The sequence below is a fragment of the Aulonocara sp. 'chitande type north' Nkhata Bay genome, linkage group LG15 (assembly GCF_057382095.1).
Source record: "Aulonocara sp. 'chitande type north' Nkhata Bay isolate Kocher_YH1m ecotype deep benthic linkage group LG15, A_spYH_male_GT1.1, whole genome shotgun sequence".
Classification (NCBI taxonomy): Eukaryota; Metazoa; Chordata; class Actinopteri; order Cichliformes; family Cichlidae; genus Aulonocara; species Aulonocara sp. 'chitande type north' Nkhata Bay.
Genome location: NC_141358.1, coordinates 19,053,435 through 19,074,255, shown reverse-complemented (window position 1 = coordinate 19,074,255; position 20,821 = coordinate 19,053,435). Strand labels below are relative to the sequence as shown.

General features: G+C 41.1%; 2 protein-coding genes across 10 annotated transcripts in view; both read right to left on the bottom strand.

The window, feature by feature from the left end:
- Nucleotides 1-6,096, bottom strand: part of LOC147312923 (dihydropyrimidinase-related protein 5-like) — a 30,579-nt gene extending 24,483 nt beyond the window's left edge. Inside the window, exon 1 of the mRNA XM_086264829.1 lies at nt 5,993-6,096. The gene's annotated coding sequence lies outside the window, so the exon portion shown is untranslated. The remainder of the gene's footprint in view (nt 1-5,992) is intronic.
- Nucleotides 6,097-8,008: 1,912 nt separating this feature from the next.
- Nucleotides 8,009-20,821, bottom strand: part of LOC147312922 (DNA (cytosine-5)-methyltransferase 3A-like) — a 99,567-nt gene continuing 86,754 nt past the window's right edge. For 4 of the 9 annotated variants that reach the window (XM_086264820.1, XM_086264826.1, XM_086264821.1 and 1 more), the window contains 8 exons: nt 20,005-20,089; nt 18,477-18,622; nt 18,280-18,370; nt 18,046-18,194; nt 17,762-17,847; nt 17,157-17,250; nt 16,862-16,980; nt 8,009-14,484 (listed from right to left, as the gene is read on the bottom strand). In XM_086264820.1, the coding sequence (XP_086120946.1) occupies nt 14,343-14,484; nt 16,862-16,980; nt 17,157-17,250; nt 17,762-17,847; nt 18,046-18,194; nt 18,280-18,370; nt 18,477-18,622; nt 20,005-20,089 (912 nt within the window). In that variant the 3' untranslated portion in view covers nt 8,009-14,342. The remainder of the gene's footprint in view (nt 14,485-16,861; nt 16,981-17,156; nt 17,251-17,761; nt 17,848-18,045; nt 18,195-18,279; nt 18,371-18,476; nt 18,623-20,004; nt 20,090-20,821) is intronic. The other 5 variants (XM_086264822.1, XM_086264827.1, XM_086264824.1 and 2 more) reach the window with 3 other exon arrangements.

The following is a 20,821-nucleotide window of genomic DNA, read 5'->3' as shown; positions in this document are numbered from 1 at the left end:
TTTATAATAATAATAATAATAATACTAATAGTAATAATAATAATACTGATAGATTTTGTGAAAGGTTTAGTTTCAGGTTTAGTCAGGATGCAACACCTGAGAAATTCTGGGCCGATGTTTAAAGTACACTGTGTAGAGAAAAAAGCCTTTTTTTTCTGGTGGGGGTCAGTATATGGCATTTCTGTCCTGATGAGCATTAAAATTAAAGTTAATTTAGATAATACTTAAATAACTGTCCAAATTCCCAGAGACTTAGAGGACATAATTTGTAAAAAATAAATTGCCCAGCCCTGTCCTATCTGCTCCATGTGCTGCCACAAAGGATGTTTTTCTATGTATGAAACAGACTTTTATGGAGAACATGAAGCAGCTTGAAGAGATGTGATGCAACATGAGGTGATCGAGGAGATGAGACTTAAAGCACAGTCAGGAGCTGCGATGTGACATGATGCAATGTGAGGGGTAATGACGGGAAGCAGCCACTGGCCCATTTTAACACTATCTGCTCTCAAAAGCTGATTTCCATTTCACACAGAAACACGAGACTTGTGCTTTTACATCAGTACGGGAGATCTGAAATTCAGGCCTTGTGTGCACAGAAAGTCAAAATCGTCAGTAGGGCTGCTCGATTATGGCAAAAATGATAATCACGATTATTTTCACTGAAATTGAGATCGCGATTATTTGACTATATTTATTTAACCCTTTAAGACCTACTATAGAACCAAGTCCGCCAGAGCTTATATTATTTTTTTACATGTTGTAGTGCCATTTATGGGAGCATTTCAAGTTGCTATACAACTGTTATAGCCCATATTTTAATAATATGTATGCATTAAGTCCATAGTAATTACATTAATTGCAAAAAAGTGCAATAAACTACAAAAAAAAATTGAAAATCGTTTTTGTTTTGTTACATATATTTCTACTTGGAGAAATTTAAGAGGTTTATCCCTCAAAACTTTAAATACAAAAAAGTTGCAAAAAATAGTTTACAACAACAGGAAACTTATTTTGAGTGTGTTCATAGTTTTATTTTGGAGATACACCAATTTTTATATACTGCAGGAAAAACAAAAAAACAATCCTATGATGCAAATTTTCAAAGAAAACAGCAGGTGCATCAAAATAAACTATTTCCAGCAGTGCAATTCGAGTTCTAAGCATCCCAGAAACTATTCAGAAAAGTCTAACATGACCAGTATAGGCCTTTAAGGCCTACAAGTAAAAAAAAACTACATTTCCGCGAAAATGACGTCACTTCCGGTTTCGGCCAGGAAATGGCGGACATGTGATAGTTCGCGCTGACGCCTGTTTCACCGTGGGAAGTGTTACGAACAGCTGATCGGATCAGCGAAGCGTGTTTCTGGAATATTATGTTTTTGTTCCTGCAAGAGCTTTTTATGCAATTTTTGCAAAGCTATATGTGGAAGGAAACTGTGACCGAGGACAAGCTGATGGCATAAGATGTAAGTACAACTCCTCCGGTTTCATATGCAAAACAAATTATTGCGCTAGCTTACACGGTTCAGGTTCTACAGGGATTTAAAAATAGTTACACAAAACAGAGCGTGCTGCTCTGACCGGCTTTAAAGGGTTAACAATGACTTTAAAAAATAATATAAAATAGTGTGCAACACCACTGAAGTTTTTTTTTACCTCTCTTTTCAACCAACGGCAGTCACTCTCCTCTCCAAATAACTTCTGCTTAGCTTTCCGAGCTTCCCTCGGGTCCTCTTAATCAGCGGTCTCCAACCTTTTTTGCACCACGGACCGGTTTATGCCCGACAATATTTTCACAGACCGGCCTTTAAGGTGTCGCGGATAAATGAGGGAGGGGCTAATAATCGGCTCAGTCATTTTTAATGATCGTTGAAAGCCCAGATCGTAATCGTGATTAAAATTCGATTAATTGAGCAGCCCTAATCGTCAGGAGAAACTGAGGTCGTCTCTAATGCTCCTCGCTAACTGCATTCAAAGGAAAAAAAGCATCTATTTTAGACATCTTCAATGTGTGTGTGTGTGTTCACTTTCTGCTGTGTCACAGCAGGTATAACAGACACACACACACCAGGCAGCATTTCTCACGCACCCTGGGACCAGCTGCTTCTGCACACACACACACACACACACACACACACACAGATAAACACTAACATCAGCTGCACACAGTCTAACACAGCGAGACACACCCTAGTTTCCTCCCCTCTCCATCCAAACTTTTTTTAATGGGGGACTTAATTAATAATAAATGAGGAGCAGCAGGCTGAGTGAGTTGGGACTGTGCGTGGCACACAGATTCACGACGCGATGGTAATACAAAGACACAACTACCTCAAAGCATGAATAAAACCTGAACTCTTATACTGGAGGCACCATTTAGAAAGCAAATTATTTATTGGATAAAAATGTACAAAAGCTAAACCAGTGTTTCTACTGCAGTTGTATGAGCAGGAGGGATGAAAATGAGGAGAGATGCTATGATGATTTACTTTCTTTTGTACGGAAATGTACTGTTTTTTAATGGAAAATATGTAAACAGGGAGTTTGTCTTGATTTTAAATTCCATAAAATGTCGTCTGGATTCTTTTAATTTTTTTCTTATCGACTGATAAAAATGGTGTGGTGAGAGCTTTAAAATAATTAATAACCAATAAAAAAATTTAAACTTAGCATTTTCCTAAATAAGTTCAAACTTGGCTTAAACGGCTGAAAGGATGAAAAAAGTTGTTTAAAAATGTTTATAAATTGTTACATTTCACATGGTAGCTGCTGACATGCTCACATGTCTGTTTGTGGGCGTGTGTGTGTGTGTGTGTGTGTGTGTGTGTGCGCTGTAAGTGAGAAGAAAGGACCAGACAGCTGATGACTCTTGCTTGATATTTGCCACAGGGAGGAGTATCTCTCTCTCTGTCTCCCTCTCTCTGTGTGTGTGTGTGTGTGTGTGTGTGTGTGTGTGTGTGTGTGTGTGTGTGTGTGTGTGTGTGTGTGTATGTCTGGATTACCTTGCATATGTGCATGTGTGAAAACTAGAGTTATTTAAAAAGCCAACCAACATGCAGCAAATTTACAGCCACTTGAAGATAGGAATAGATACTAAACACACACACACACACACACACACACACACACACACACACACACACAGACAGAAGAATTGTGTGTACTGCTGCAGGTTCATGCATGAATAAGCATTACTGAATCACACACAGATAAACAGACAATAAGGTAACTGGGGCATCACTCTGAGGATTAGGGGCATCTCTGTCTCTACACGCCCCCTAATCACACTATACATTTAGAAAAAACTCAACGCCAAGAGCTGTACATAAAATTTATTTTGCCAGTATTTTTTCTGTCTGACCTTTGACCTTCGGTCTGACCTACTCTTCAAGTTTTTCCTCTTCTCATTTGAAGGTGAAATTGTTTACATTTTCCGTGGTCTTCCTCTCCACCTTCCTGGCAACTCACTTTTCAGCATCTGTTGCCAAGTATATCCACTACCCTGCCTCTGCACATGCCCAAACCATCTCAGCCTCACTCTCTGACTTTGTCTCCACAACACTTAACCTGAGCTGTCGCTCTGATGTCTTCATCTCTAATCCTTTCCATCGTGTTCCCGCCCAATAAAAAGCTTATCATCTTCCATTGTCCCACCTCAAACCATACATCATCTGCAGTTGATCTTAGATTATCAAGACCTTCTGCATAATATGGAGTACACCTGTGTGCACCTTCCTCCACTCCTATGCACCAACCTATGCTCTTTATGTCCTCTTATTAAAATGTTTGTTCATAAAATATAAGTTCTTATACCGGGAGTCAATCCAGGCCACCTGGGTGAAAACCAGGAATCCTATCCACTAGAACATATAGGACTGCTTGTGTTGGCCACTTACTTGGACATTCAGCTGTTGCTAGAGCCACCAGTTTGGTCACTGCATTGGTTGTCACAGTGACATCAACACTGCCCAGTCGCGGGTACTTTTTGCACAATTCTGACCAACATCCTGAATATTGCTGTCACTACTTAGACAAAGCAGAGAGCAGAAGGTGTTTAGTTATGCAGTTTTTCAAGCTTCTTCCTCTGTATAACCTGAGAATCTCTGAGTGACCTCTGCACAGGTACTAGCTGCAGTATTCTCCTGAATCGTGCAGCGACTCAGACAATACCTCACATCAGAGCTGGTATAGCAGGAGAAGAAGTCAAAACTGGAGGTAAAAGAAATGGCTTAGTCTTTTGAAAACTGTTGCAACAGTATAAACTGTGAATCTCTGAGCTTTGGTATTGTCATTAAAGTGGCAGTAAACACATTTTCAAACTAGCAACAGCAGGTTATGAAAGTGCATAATTAGCAGTGGCAACACCATCATTCATCAGGTGGGAGGTGCAACAGGGCCATTATTAGATAAAGCTGCTCCTTACTTCCTCTTCCTGAAATGTCTGTCCTTATATGCAAGTTGCTATACGTGGAGTCAAACCCTGGGTGAAAACCGGGAAACCTGACCACTAGACAATGAAGTGATCAGGTTCAGTTGCTGCGAAAGGACATCATCACCTCCTTATCACCAGTTACACCAAAGGAGAGGGTGGGGTGCTTGCTGCACTCTACTGATCAGCATCCTGAACAATAGGTGTCGCCACTCAGACAAAGCAGAGAGAAGAAGCTGTTTAGTTTTGCAGCTTTGCAAGCATCTAAAGCATCGTCCTCTCTAATGTGGGAAACTTTGAGCTCCTGCACATTGAAATGGTGGTAAAAACTGACAGAATTGCACATTTGTGCCTCAATCAAGGATACAAAAATTAGAAAATGCATGACCAGCCGAAACCCAAAGACTACACCAACAGCTCTGACTGTAAGGGCCTATAAGAACCAAGCAGCAACCTCCAAGGAAATCCCTTACATGTTAGAAATACCCAAAATTAGAGCATTAAAAGGGATGTTTACCATCTGGTACATAAATCACTGTTGGCATCTTCATATCAGCCCTGTAGGCGTGACGTTTGTATAAGTCTGCCTGCATACACAATAAGAGAAAAGTAAACCACTACATGAAAACAGGGCTGTTATATACACCGGGAGAACATGCAAACTCAGAAACCTAGCTGAGGCAAGGCTACACCACCACCCTAATTAACACGTTACACACTAGAAGACAACCATTGCATTCCTAATGGAAACAGACCATGTGTAGGGCAGCAGTTACATCATCTAATCAGGACGCCCTCTGATTTATTCAGATCAATGTGGTGTACCTGAAGGATTTGCAGCACCCAGGAATACCCTCCAACCAAATAATGTGCACAACCTGGATTTTAAATCACCTGTTCGCGTTTTGTACCCAGCCACACACACACACCAAGGACTCCAAGCACACGCACATGCACGCTCACACATCGTGCATACAAGCGAGTGTCCACGGCTACAGACAGACCCCTTCATTATCATCATCATCATCATCATCATCATTACCGTGACTCAATAAATTTGGGAAAAGGGAGAATAACCTAAAAGGGACTTACATAACAAACACACAGCCTTGCAGCACTGATGGCACGCCACACACACACACACACACACACAGACTCACATCTCACCCATATTTCATCGCCCCAAACCACACGATGCCATTTTCACGACATCACCGCCAATTTTCCATTTTTTCACCGCATTTAAGCGAAACTAATGTTTTTTCATTCATTTACTGGAAGGAAAAACGTTGAGTTAATTCATTCACATTTTAATTTAGACGCAGAAACACGTCACTGATTTGCAAAAATGTAACAAAATATAGAAAAGCTGCCAAATTTGCCTAATTTTCGTTTACAGAGACTGATTCATGTTCGTTATAACCATGCCGTTACCAATGTAAATGGCATAAAGAGGGATTTTAACGCCTCTAATTATGATATAGGTGATAAAATCTACCGATTGGTCAACAGCTCTACAGCCTGACGTCCTCTCATTTGTGGGATTTTCTGTCTTCTTACCCGGTTCGCAGATTCCGTGATCCTACTCAGCAGGAGCCTGTCTCCGATGCCCAGCACTGGCCGAGTGCGCGAGGACAGCTGGCACAACGCGAGCAGCAGACGCTTCTTCGGCGACCGTCCGGCAGCAGCCAATCAGGGGCCGTTCGAATGAGAGAAACCGGAAAACCGACCAATGGGAGGGGAGTTTAGTCTGTGGAAGGCGTTTCCTCTTCCTCTTGGGAAAGGGGCGTGCCTTCTGCTGCTGTAGTCGTGATACCTTCACTTGCGGTCAGAAATGTAACGATTAGCATCCGATTTTATTTTATCTTTTTTTTTTGTGGGGGGGGGATTTGAGCGAAGCATTGACTATTATTACTATCTTAGGCCACTTTAGTTGCAACATGAGTTTAAATTTGCTTTCGTTGATTATATTTCTGAAATGTTGACTATATATTAACAAAATAATAGCAGAAATACATTTTACCTTTGATTTATTTATCTTCTGCTGCTTAATCTTTAGACATGATCTCTGAAAAGATAAACGCTGGCCCACACGGGCTTTTTGTGTGATTGTTGCTTTTGACCCAGTGCACTCGAACGGGGCAGTTACAGCGTTGAGAGGTTACTTTGAGCACTTGAATGCAACAATATGGAGCTGAAGTGCCACAGTGTGGAGACAGGGATGCCCTCTTTGGCAGCTTGGCTGGCTGCAGCCGCTGTGGTGGGAATTCAGAAGAATTAATTAACAGCAGTCGAACCACAAGCCTGTGACCTGCACATATATACTGAATACACCTGCAATATCAACCTGCAGGAAAAAAAAACAGCTGATTCACAGGTCAGGCATTCACAAGTCTTTCCAAAGCACAAAATTATGTCCAAATTGGCTCATGTGATAATTAATAGTGAACTTTAATACCTCATAGTATTCATGTAAGTGATATCTGTACTTTAATAATTATTGGGGCTCTAGTTTGGGAGAAACAACCCCCCCCCCCCCCCAAAAAAAAAAAAAACAAACAAACCCCCCCCCCCAAAAAAAACCCCAACACAGAACAAAAATACTTGTGGTTCACGAGACCTTTCCAGTCAAGAATGTGTGTTCTTTATATTTCATTAAGCTCTTTGCTGTTATTTATTTATGGGAATTTTTTGGTTGTTGTCATTATAACAAAACTGTAAATAATAGCCAGCGTTAGTTGTGCAGATAGATGTGAAGAAAAATAGTAAATGGATCCAGATCAACAGATTTCCCACTAATCTGTTCATAACATTTGAAGTAATCGTTCACTTTATTGAAACTAGAGAGCCATTTCTATTTTTACATAGATTTTTATATGCTTTACATATAGTATTCTATCAGATTTTATTTTACCTCACTTTTTAGATTCAACTGAGTTACTTTCCCTTTTATCTTTTGTTGGTCTAATTTGTTTTGAGCTTTTCTCTTTAAGCTACTTATGTTTATCATTCTGGAGGAGTACTTGCAGATTCTTCACTTTCAGACCCAAAACTGGGAAAATATTTTATAATTTCACAAACCTTTTGGCTGTGGACCAGTGTGATTAATTTGCAGACTCATTCTTGAGGGTTTCCTCTCCAACATGTGATGAGAAAAATGTGGTCAGCAGTTTTGGTTTGATTCGATGTGGAAAACTGACATCAGAGAAGTAAAATAAGCTGCTAGACCAGGGATGTCAAACGTAGGCCCCGGTGACCAGAATCGGCCGAGCAATCGAGCCCACTGGACAGCTTTGGAAAATGTAATTGTCATTTATGCTACACCAAAGTAAACAAGATAAACAACAGAAAGTTCCTGTTTTTTCATTATCTGCTAAAGAAATGTATGTTTGTTTGTTTGTTGTGTGGTTTCACAGAACAAAGCACATTTTCTGTGAATTAATGAAAACTTTATATTTTATAATTACAGGGCAGTTTTGGCCATGAAAATCCAGAACATATTCTGTAGTTTTACATCTAGATTTTTAAGACATAGCACCCCCAAATGCCACATAGGTAGACACACTAAGCAGATAGTCACAATAAACAGTTCTTGTTTATTCACGGTTCATTTCTTACACTGTTCAAGTACAAAGTTAAAATGCCTTTTTAATTAGTTCATATTCATACAAGAGTAAAATAATAATAGTGCCTTTCTTCACTACCGCAAACATAAATACAGTAAATGTAAAGACAAACTTGATTTATACTCCTAACAATAAATTTTTCTTGTTTTCAGATAAAATTTTAGCACCTTTTGAAACACCAACAGGTCCTCCTTTTCCTAAAAGCTCATCTTACATTTAGTCCATGAGATGAGTGTCTGCATGCGCCACAGCATTGTATTTGTAGGTGTTGTGCATGTATCTCTGCGTGTGAGCGTCGGTTGCTCTGTGTCATAGCAGTGTGTGTTTGTCTGTGTATGTATGTGTGTGTTTGAAAGTGTATCAGTGTTTAAAACAGCGCATCACTCAGCCTAAAAGCTGTCGATAGGCGAACAGAAACATCATCACCGTATCACCCATCACTTAAAAACGTCAGCTCCTTTCCTCACACTTTTCCCCCCCATGGAGCTCTCACACAGAGACGTGTTGGAGAAAAGGAAAATAAACAGCTGGAAACTGTAAACAGGCTGAAAATCGTCATGCCTGTGCTGAACCAGCAGCCTCCAGAGCAAATATAACAAACGCCGGTGAGCCCCAAGACTTAAACCACTGGCAGCTGCAGTGAGTGATCACGCTTTTAATGCGATGCTCTGCTGAGAAATTTGGATCCTGGCGTACAGTCAGGTGTCACTTTGTCACAAAACGCCCACCAAGCAATGGCTTACATGTCAAGCTCACACATTTTATGGCAAGGGCACTCCCCAATGGCAGTGGTCTCCCTCAGCACACCACAAATATGGCTCGAGGAACGCAACAACAAGCCTGATGTTTGGATGTGGCCTCTAAACTTCCCAGATTGAGGGGGGCCTATACAATATTAGGCAGGTACTTTAATATTATGGCTACTTTGGCGTGTATATACATCTAGATATAAATATCCCCATCTAAAAGTTGTGAAGTTATTTAACTGTTTAACAGCTTCTGAAGAAGCTCAGATTTCCGGTTGACCAAAACTTTAGGAACTAAGTTATTAAATTTGATTTAAATGTTTTGGCATGGATCAGATCTGCACACGGCCTTAAATAAATCTGAAATGATAAAATTCTGTGAAGCTCATGTATTTTATTAATACGTTTCTTAAGTCTCAGGACCTCCAGACTGGGAACTGCCTTGTGCCAGTGGAAATTCAGCTTTTACAGACAGCTTTAACTCAACCCGTCTCTGTTTGAGAGCATCGCGCGGCTCATAGCTTCAACGATTTAAAATAGAACAAGTCACTATACTAACTGTAATATATGCTTTCTCTAGCCTCTCTCTCTCCACTCTAGGCTGAGACTGAACTGAACTGAGCACCAACCTGGAACAGTACACACACACAATAACAGATTATTACTGTAATTATTATTACCATATTATTATTATCGTTACTCCCTAATCTAACATGGAATCGGAGATTACACTGACTGACTGACATGCAGCACCTGGGGAGGGGCAGGGCAGGGCGAGGTGGGGTTATTGGAGTGAGGGAGAGATTAGGGTAAGGGTGGGCAGGATTTGGGAGCACCAAGCGTCGTGGGCCATGATGATGTCACAGCCAGCAGCGCTGCGGAAAGCCTGATGGCGGACAGGCGGCCGGCAAGAACACAGTGTGTATGCATGTGTGAGTGTAGCGGTGTTGGGTGTTCTGTAGCGAAAGGAGAAGCGTGAAGGTTGTTTCCAGCAAATGTGAGTGTGTGTGAGACCTGCAGGAAGAGCACTGTAAAAAAGAGCAGAGTTTAAAAAGCACCTGAAGGTTGGTTGTAGAAACGGAGAGTAAACACAATGGAACAAAATCTTTGAACCTGCTGGCTTACTGTGGCTATGAGAGGTTGTGCATGTTTGTGTGAAGGTCTGTGTGTGTGTTTGTGTGTGTGAGACGGCATAGACTGCATGTGTCCAGTTGTTAGCTGGTATCTGAGGAAGGTCTGAGGATCGGAAGGCTTCCTGGAAAAGATGGTCGTCCGAGGACCAAAAGCACCAGACTGAAGTGTTTTCTCTAAAGGCAGCCCTGTCTAAATAAAACATACATATGAACTTGTTTCTCATGTGTGTGTGTGTGAGTGTGTGTGTAATAAATACAGCCACCACACTGGATGACATTTCCTCTTCACAGAGCAGCTGAGTTCATCCCAGCATGCATTGGGTGAAAGGCAGATGAAACACCCAAGAAGGCTCACACAGCTGAACCTGTGTTACATAAGGAAGCTTCTTTTTATTTATACAGGGCTATCTGTTTCAGTCACAGGAAGTAGAAAGCCAGCATATTGTCCACAGAGTAAAGTCGGCCTCTGCTTTCAGCCGACGCAGAACGGTGACTGTAGGACGTTTTGGATCCCTGTGAAGCACAGGGGGAGAACGAGTGCCAGGGGGATGGCAGACTAGTCACTTAACTGACAGTGGAGCTGAGGCACAGAAAGAAGCTGCATTGTAAGAGGAGGGAGCGTAAAATGCTGCTGAGAAGAGGATGCTGAATGTCTTCTACTTCTAACCACCAATGTTTTAGGTTAATGCTTCTCGGAGGCGATGGTGCTCTGCAGGCAGAAATAATCCTGCAGAATGAGTTTAACCTCATTCTGTAAAAGACAGAAGTGCCTTAAACCTGGACTTTTTTTTTGAATGACCAGCAGGGGGCAATGCAAGAAAAGACTACTGGTTATTTTAAGTTGATGGATAAAATCCTGTCCTTTATATTCCCTATGGTTGGAGTTGGAGATTAAATACACATAAACAGAGACACAGACATCCTGAACTGAGATCCTGGGAATTTTGCTATGTTGATAGAAGTTTAACTTCCAGGGGAAAAATACCTTCTTTCTTTTTCTTATTTCTGTTTCTTATGTCCCAGTGACCTTTGAAATTAAAGCTAATTTAGATAGTATTTCAAAACTGTCCAAATAAATGCCTCGAGGGGCTTTCTCTTTAAAGGAGCTTTTTGCAGCTGTTTGCAGCTTTTAACTAAATCCTTCACCATCAGGGGGCAGTGTTTTCCATGTGGCTCTGTTGATATGGTTTTACCCTCTGATATTTGCTTTTATTCCTCAAGAGGCCTTTCATTCATTTACTCCTTTCATTTGCCAGACTGCCAGCCTAAGTAATAATACATAAACCTGATGTGCTATCTTGTGGTACAAAGTGGTATTACACGGTCCTACTTCACCAACGGCTGATTTCTCTCTAACACATTTAAGGAATTGTCAAAAGACCTTCTTCTGCTAAGTTGATGTGAATTTAAAGGAAAAAAAAAAAGTTTGATTAAAACTGTTCACTTCTATTTTGAGGTGAGATTTTCATATGAAACTCGGAATACTGTTAGTATACATTTGAGTTCACTGTACATATAAAAAATAAAATGAAACAAAAGCTAAATCCAGTTTCTACTTTGGTATCTTGGCAGTATTTGGATCTTATGTTCAAATGCCAGTTCAAAAACAGACAACAAAAGCATTGGAGTTAGTGCAGTTAGTACACATTTGGAGGACACTGTGCCACGTCCTAAACAATAAATATATTTGCATTTCATGATCTCAAATCCACTCAAACACTAAATTATTTTGCACATTACTTAATGTTTGGAATTTATGATGCTGGAGAGTTGTTAGCATAACATTTTACAGAAATTTCCCATTAGCCCTAAACAATACCTTGAAGAAATAGAGGAAGTCAAAAGATAATCAAGTTAAATTTGAGATTACTTGAATTTAACTTCAAATCTATCAACCTAACATCCAATGAACGTCGTCTTCTGCCTTCAATAATGTTAACGAGGCAAACTTTGGTATAATATGATGACATCTACTTGTTCCTGATGATCATCAGCTGAGTGACATCAGAGTAATATTACATTGAAAATGAGCACCAAAGTCATTTAACAGTTGTCATCCCAGCGTAAGTGAAACACGAGGAAATATTTTCATTATTAAAAGCATTCGTGAACCTAGTGTCTGAAAACCACCAGGAAGTAATCAGTACAGTACAGAGATGGTTTGCTTGTTGTGAGGAAAGTAGAAGTAGCTTGTGTTTTATATACGGTGTATAGAGTACATTTGCAGTATGAAGTATGGTTGTCTCCCACTAGAGGGCACTCTAAATACTGAGGATGCAGACAGCAGCAAGGATGTTTCTACTGTACTAGTTTTAAATTTCATAACTTTTGTTTACATTCAGAAGGTTTTTTGCTTTTATATATGTCAGCATTTTGATCTTATAATAAGGCTGTTAAAGTTAACTGAAACTAAACCACAAATTAGTTCACTGAAATAAAACGAAAACTAACCAAAACACTTACAAAACTATATAAAATATTAAACTATACAGCAACTGTCTTCGGTTTTAGTCAATTTGTCAACCAGGTTGAGGACACCAGGATGTCTTCATCTCTGTGTTTGTTTTGTTGTATTGTATTATTCCATCATGATAAAAACTACCATACATTTCATAATAAGGAGAAGTAAAACTAACACTGAAACTAAAGTGATAATAGTAAGTCCACCCTGGAGACACAAGAAACTACTGAAAAATACAAAAATCAAACATTAACAAGTAAAATAAACTCCTCAAACCACAGCTGCATCCCAATAAAATTCTGTTTTATTTTATTATTTCATTTTGCTTTAGATAAAAGTGGATCTCTTTTTCTTTCTTTTCTTTGCACTGAGGTATAAATTCATCTGCAAGGATTATTTGTAGCACAAGAGCATCCTCCTCCTTTAAGAAACATTTAAAGGTTATAGTCTTATTAAGCTGTAGTCACACTAAGAAAAACGATCTATATATTAATCTGAGCTGGTCCCAAAAAGTTGATTCTGTTCATCTGGACGTAGCATTTTCAGTGACTTCCTCAGTCTCACCTGACTGCAGGTTTCCCCAACCTTATAAACAGTACCTTTGTATAATGACTAAAACTAGCACCAGTGAGTAACAATGGACTGTGAGGTCAGTTTCATGATCATAAACATGCAAATTGCCATACCATTCACAGAGAGTTGGGGAATGACTGCAATCACAGCATGAAAGTGAAAAGATGAACTCTTAGGCGTCCTCCTCAATTCAGAGATGCCATCCGCTTAGCCAGAGGTTGTTTGATTTCCCCAATGTATGAATCGTGGCAATCCTTCTGGCACTTAACAGCGTGAACTATATTACTCTGTTTGTGCTGGGGGACCTGATCCTTTGGGGGGAGCAATTTTTGGCGCTGGGTGTTTTAGGGTTTGAAAGCTACCGAGACGTGGTGTTTACAGAAAATACGTCTCAGCTGTTCTATTACTCCTGAAAAAAAAAAGATCAATAAACATTTTTGCTTAGGTAGCAGTTGTCCTTCTTTCCAGGATTGCCTGGAGCTTCCTTTAGGTGTCTTCCCAGCTTTACTGAAGCCTTTTTGGTACAATGTTCTTCCACTTCCGCTGTTCACTCGAGCGAAACGTTCCTCCCATTGAAAGCGCTATGTCCAGAATCAACTTTTTGGGATTTCCTTACCTGGAGCATGCATCAAGAAATCTAAGCTGCGTTATCTTCCTTTTGGACACTCTCCTGCACCCTCATTCAATCCTTAAACCTCACAGCTACCTGTTTTGCCTGCTGTTGCCTCCACCTGCTCGTCTATTTGAACTCAAAACTGCAGCGACTGAAACAAGCAGAGACCATTCAGTCTCCAAGAGCACCAAAATCTGTAAAAGTGTTGTATTAAAGTGGCACCATTTCGATTGTATCACTGCCTGACCAGCACCACGAATGTTACGTGTGTTTGTGTGTCTTTCTGTTTTCACAACACATGAATACAGTAAAGTGTTGCGGGACTCATTGGTCTGTTTGTACGTATTCATAGAGATCTTAAAGACAGAAAAAAGGCAGGGCATCTGTGTTAGTTTGGCGCCCCCTGGAGGTTTGAACTCCAGCTGATACGACACAGTAAAGCCAGAAGACATCAGTTTCAAGGTTGGACAGGAAGTTTGTGTATGACAGAAAACTGTACCTGTGTGTGTGTGTGTGTATGTGTGTGTGGTAGCACGGTAGCACCAGGGGACTAAGGTCAGCCAGTGGTCTACAAGGGATCTCAGGAAGCAGTCCTTTACAGAGTGTGTATGTGAGTGTTTGTGTGTCTATGTCCGGTCATCTGTTTCATTTTGCGTCAGCCAACCTTCATGTACTGACTGTACACTGTGTATGGTTATCAGTGTCTGTTTCTGTTTATATGTGTGTGTCTGTACGTGGGAGGGAGTTGGTGTGTGTGACTAGTTGCAGGCAAAATACTCCTTCAGAGGAGCAAAAAGGTGCCTGATGACAGGGACGCTCCACGAACGCCCCAGAAGCCTTTGTCTGGCCAGACGACTCATGTTGGACACGTCGGTGTAGTGGACGGGGAAACCAAACACCCTGAAACAGACCACACAGATCATTACTTCAGACTTTAAATAGAAAAAGGTCTGTGAAGCAAAGCCAAGAAATATTTCAAATCACTTAGGATCCTAAACTTAAAAGAAGATTCTTTTTTTCATTTGAATTTGTTATATTTGTTAGTTTTTGTCTTTCAAAGATTCAAAAAGTTTATTGTCATGAGGACAAAGAAAAGCATTTCTCTGTGCAATGAAATTCTTTCTCTGCTGTCCACACACAGATGCTGGTTAATATGTGCAAATAAAATTGGAACAGATAAAATGCAAATAGTATAAATAAATAAATGGAGACAAAAACTGAAGTGTTAAATAGATTGGTGTGCAAAAGAGCTTTGAGCTTAATGCTGGTTTAATATGTAAGATGACCTGATGTGCAAAATTATTACTGTTAAAATAGTTCAGCTGTTCAAGAGTCTGACAGCAGTGGGGAAGAAGGAGTTGTTGAGTCGGGATGTTCTGGATTTCACACTTCTAAACCTTTGTCCCGATGGCAGAAGTGTGAACAGTCCGTGTTGGGGGTGTGTGGGGTCTTTGAGGATGGAGGCAGCTCTCCTCTGGACTCTGTGATAGTAGATGCTCTGCAGAGAGGGCAGCAGAGTCCTGATGATCTTCTCAGCAGCTGTTATTACTCTCTGCAGGCGTTTGCTGCAGTGATGCAGCTGGTCAGTGTGCTCTCCACAATGCAGCTGTAGAACTTGCTGAGGATCTTGGCCGACATACCAAATTTCCTCAGCCTCCTCAGGAAATACAGCTGCTGCTGCGCCTTCTTAACCAGCTGTGAGGTTTTCAGTGTCCAGGTGAGGTCCTCAGAGATGTAGACGCCCAGGTATCTAAAGCTGCTCACCCTCTCCACTTCAAGGCCCCGGATAAACTGCGGCTGGTGATGCCTCCCCTTCTTCCTCGTGTCTACTATCATCTATTTTGTCTTTTCAGTGTTGAGGGTGAGGTTGTTGTCCTCACACCATGACACAAGACCGGCCACCTCTCTCCTGTAAGCCGCTTTGTCCCCTCCAGTGATGCGACCGATCACTGCAGTGTCGTCGGACTGGGCCCTACCAGTCAAAACGTCCAGTAGCTAGTCATATAGGGTGGGGCGCAGGCCGAGTGTTGCCAGCTTGTGAGTGAGTTTGTGTGGGACTGTATTGAAGGAGGAGCTGTAATCAACAAAAAGTACCCTGATGTATGAGTATTTGTTTCCCAGATGGGAGAGGGAATAGTGAATGGCAGCAGCGATGGCGTCTGATGTGGACCTATTGGGCCAGTAGGCATACTGCAGGGGATCCAGAGTGTCTGTGATGTTGCTCTGAATGTAGGCCAGCACCACTCTCTTGAAGCACTTTGCAATGATTGGATTGCAACTGGTCTATAGTCATTTTGGCAGGTGGTTTGGCTTTTCTTGGGAAGAGGGATGATGGTTGTGGTCTTGACTAAGGTCAGCCAGTGGTCTAAAAGGGATCTCAGGAAGTAGTCCTTTACAGTGTGTGCATGTGAGTGTTTATGTGTCTTAAATGTTTGCTTTTCATTTGCTTTGATTATTTTTTGTTTTAATGTTTTACTTCCTGCTTTTGTTTCTTTCCCTCCATTGAAACACGGTCAAATTATTCATTTACCTTGAATTTGACTGCTTCCACCTGTGTCTCATTTAGTAATCACCCCTCTTTTTATATGAACCCCACTTCTCATTTTACAATTTACATATATTGAAATTCTCCCTCATTACCAAATAGTAAAGCAGAGACACAATTTCATTTCATGAAATGGGAAATCTTGTTAGTTAAACACGTGGCACAACTACATCATAAGTTTTTAGCCCAATTAATCTCATATTGAGCTTTGTATTGTAAGACAAAGATGCTACAATAAGAGAAAGAAAACCCCACCAATCAAATGACTTCCTATAAGCAAGCACTTGGCAACAGTGGGAAGGAAAAACTCCCTTTTAACAGGAAGAAACCTCCAGCAGAACTAAGCTCAGGGAGGGCCGGACATTTGATGCGACCGTTTGAGGGTGAGGCGAGACACGTACATGATCTCAGGTCTAACATGCTTGAATTACAATCTCAACCCTACTATGTCACCATGTGACCATTTGACAGGATATAGCTTCTTTTAATAATTCAAACAAGTTCACTTTCATGCAAGAACATGCTTAAAACAATTAACCTCTTAACATCCACCTGTACAGGTATGTATATATGGATTTTTCATTTTTTAACGTAAGCCTAAATGTAAATACAGAAGACCCATATGGTCAAAATGAAATCTAACCGTTACCCTTAGAGGTCTGCAGTCACCTGCTGGATGTTAAGAGGTAATAAAAAACCACACACACACACACAAACACGCGGCTCCTGTACCTTTCCATCTCGGTGCACCACAGTATGTCCTCCTTGTTGTCCATGTAGACGGGGAAATGCTCGTCTTTCCCCTGCTTCACAGAGTTGGAGCGTGTCGTTATCGTACGCAACTTCTCAAACTGGAATTAGCATCCAGAACCAAACACGCACAGACAGACACAAACAAACAAACCAACACACGCATCCCTTTTAATCCTACAGCCTACTCTCATTTTCAACAGCAGCTTTCTGTGATTCAGACACACAAATACACACTCTCTCACACAAACACACACACATACACACAAGTGGATACCTTGGCTGTGCGGCCATGCTCCAGGCACTCCTGTAGGTCCAGCTTGTCGTTTGCCATCGGTGTCAGTGGCCTGCGGTATTTAGAAAAGCACAACCTAAAGAAGAGTTGCATTTTCAATTCAGTAAGGAAAACTCGTAATCACCCTGCAGCTGACTTTCCCAGGTGTCCGGCTGCTGTCTGTTCTTTAATTGCTTTCGTTTTCTTATGCTTTCAAACTCAATACTGACATCATTGCTCTAATCCAATCATCTTCTTGTACACCTTCTCCAAGTCAATCACCCTTCACACTACACTTCTGTCTTTTTGCCTCTCAGATGCACATTAGTGCAACCCACCTCCTCCCCATCTCCGCCTCATCCTGGTGACTCAGAGCTCCGTGCAAGCCTCCATCTTCACCACCACCAGTGTCTAGACTCTGGGGGGTCCTGTCCTCTAATTCCTGCTACTACTGAGATTTTGTTCTGCTACGATGGGTCATCGGAGACTAATCGCCAGACAACTGTATTGAATTCTGTATCTCAATAAATCATGTTCAGTTCTTCCAAATGATCTCTCCTTACTGAAATAAAGTGAACAAACCTGTGGTGTTTGTGTGTTTGTATCACCTGGACATGCCGGGCAGGTTTCCCCAGAAATAGCGAGCGCGGTGGGCAGCAGAAACCTCCTTGGCGTCGATCATCACTGGGTTGCACTGAAGAGGAATATGAATGTTATGTCATACTGCACCACGGCCCTGAAGACTTACTTTTGACCTAACTAATGGATGGATGGATAAATGGATCCTAACAACCTTCTGTACCACAACTGAGAATGTCCTGTGGGGATGTAGTTGGGGGGCTTTTTTTAAATTTCACTTACAGAATAACTGCTGTGGGTTTGTTTGCCGTACCTCTAGAAAGCGGGAGATGTCCCGTTTGTCACTGACTCCCATAGCGACCACGTTCTCAAACAGCCAGAAGAACGGCCTCTCGTCGCCGGGTTTTGGCCGCGCCTCATGCAGCAGACGGTAAAACTCAAAAAACAACCGGCCGGTCCCCTCTGAAGGAAGACAGGGAAAGTTCAGCCTCCTTATTTCATTTAGCACAACGAGCAACAAGTAAATGATTATACGAGTGCTTCCTACCATAAAGTCCTTTCCTTGCAGGGTTGACTATGGAAAGGTCGTTGCAGGGGCTTCCTCCTATCACCAGGTCAAATGGTCCCCATTTATCGATCTGTCGGTGGAAACACAGCACGTTAAAGATTACTGCCTTTAACATAATGTGAGGAAATTTTTCTGGTTACGTTGTGGTTTTGAGGAGCAATAATGATTTCTCTTACATGTTTGCGAGTTACGGTGCGTACGTCTCCCACGTACATGATGCGTCCCTCGTGTCGAACCATGCCGACAGTGATGGAGTCTTCACACACTTCTGATGCAACATACTTTTCGACCTGGATGCCCAAATCTTTCAGCACCAGAAGACCTGACAGACACACAAACATCATGCTAAAAACTCTTTAAGGGTTTAGGTTTTAAGATGGCGCGGCCACGTCCAGGCGCCTTCCTGACTGCTCCGCGCAGACTATGCACCTTTTTAGTTGTTTATTTACTTATTGCTTTGTTACCTAATGCATAACTACTGCCTTACAACTGAGGACTTTCAAGTCAGGACTTTCCATATAGGTGCTGTGGAGAGCATCCTCACACAGAACATTGCATCCTGGTATGGGAAGAGCTTTGTTAAGGACCAAAAAGGTCTTCAGAGAGTGATCCGTACAGCAGAACGCTGCTGCAGGGCTGCTCTCGCCTCCCTTCAGGACATTTACAACAGGAGATGCTGGTCCAGAGCAGCTCAGATATTGAAGGACCCGTCCCATCCCAGCAACAAACTGTTCCGACTTCTGCAATCAGGCAGAAGGCTCTGCGCCATCCGAGCAAAAACAGAGAGGCTCAAGAGAAGCAAGTGACACAGGAGTCATTGTTACCACATTCGCATATCATTCCTGATCCTTCTGGCTTCACTACGGCACAAGACACTTTAACACCCCACTCACACAATGTACGTTCTCAGATTTATTTATTTAATTTATTTATATAATTTATATAACTCACTCACTTACTGCATGCACATAATGTCCTCTTTGTATATATTCACTCACTGTATATAATGTTCTCTCTCTTTGCACAGTCATGGAGCGCATCAGGTCACATTTCACTGCGTCTTGTACTTGTATAACTATGCATGTGAAAAATAAACAATCTTGAATCTTATTATAAATGTTTATCTTTTAAAATAGATATAAATCCTTCCAAAATACTCAAAGCTTCTAACAGAATGTGGTGAAACAACATTTATAACATACAGCATTTATAACAAATACTTAAACCCGCACAGTCAGAACGCCAGGCTGAGCCAATACCAGCTGTTCATGTTTGTCGTGTTCATTTTTAACTGCTTTGACAACTTTGGGATGGATGAAGTAAATCTTACTTTGTCTTCACATTTCTGTTTTATACTTCCACTTAACCACTTTTCTCATTTACCATTAAATTCACTTGCTTTATTTTTGTTTTATGTGTATCTGTATTATTTTTTATTTCATTTTCAATGGCAAGCTCTTCAATGAAGAAGAGATTTTAATCTGAGAATATCGTGAGCTGCACCAAACTTTTTTTCTGCGACTTAAACTGCGTAGAATAAGGATGTGACAGGATATCTTTATATTTCTTTTTGTTTCTTATTTAAAGCAACACACCCCGATTATGATGGCACAAGTCGTAAGGATAAAGGATCATATTAACCTGTTAATCAATAATTTATTGATGATGAGAATAGTGGTTAATTGCCGCTCAGCACTTACACACCTGTGGCAATGCCATCGAATAAAGAGAGGACTCTGATTGGTTGCCTCTTCTCTGCTGCAACTGGGGGATACAACTTGGCCGGCTCCTGAGAGAGGGTTAAGAGGAAGAGGAGATCAAATGAGATATCAAACTCTACAGTACGCAAAGGCAGAGAGCTTCTCCTGATAATGATCTGCTCTTTACTAAAGAAAAAAGTCAAGAAGAAGAAGAAGGAGAGAATATCAATAGTAAAGGTGAACATGATCTGTTTTGATGTGCATTAACCTTCGTGGATAATTGAGAGCTGACGAGCCCTGGAGCGTAACCCACACTGATCTCCAGATAATTATGTTTCCAGCTAACTGTAATGATTCACACTTCAAAGTTCTATAAAGGTTATGACAAGAGATAAGATGTAAAGTGGCAGATACATTAAATTTAGCACAATCCATTGACTTACAGCATGCAATGTGAGCTTAAATAAGATGTCTGATATTCACAGGCTGCTGTAAGAAGTAATACAGTACCGAAGAGCAGGATGTTTATTAATACAATATAAAAGCAGCTTAATGAGCCATCTGAATTTGATGTTACCACTTACACAGTGACACTTCGGTGTCATAGCCCCCCCATGCTTCATAACAGCTATTCTCAAACTGCATTTTTAAAAATGGGCTATGGTAGGGACTGAAAGAATGAAACTTGAGCTACAAACATTTGAAAACGAGTATTATTCTCCAGACTCTGTATTTATGCAGCCTTAATTAGTTTTTCATTAGTATTGTGGTTATGATGGCTAGCGTTGATCCATAAATTGCTGTTGAACTGCAGGTTAATG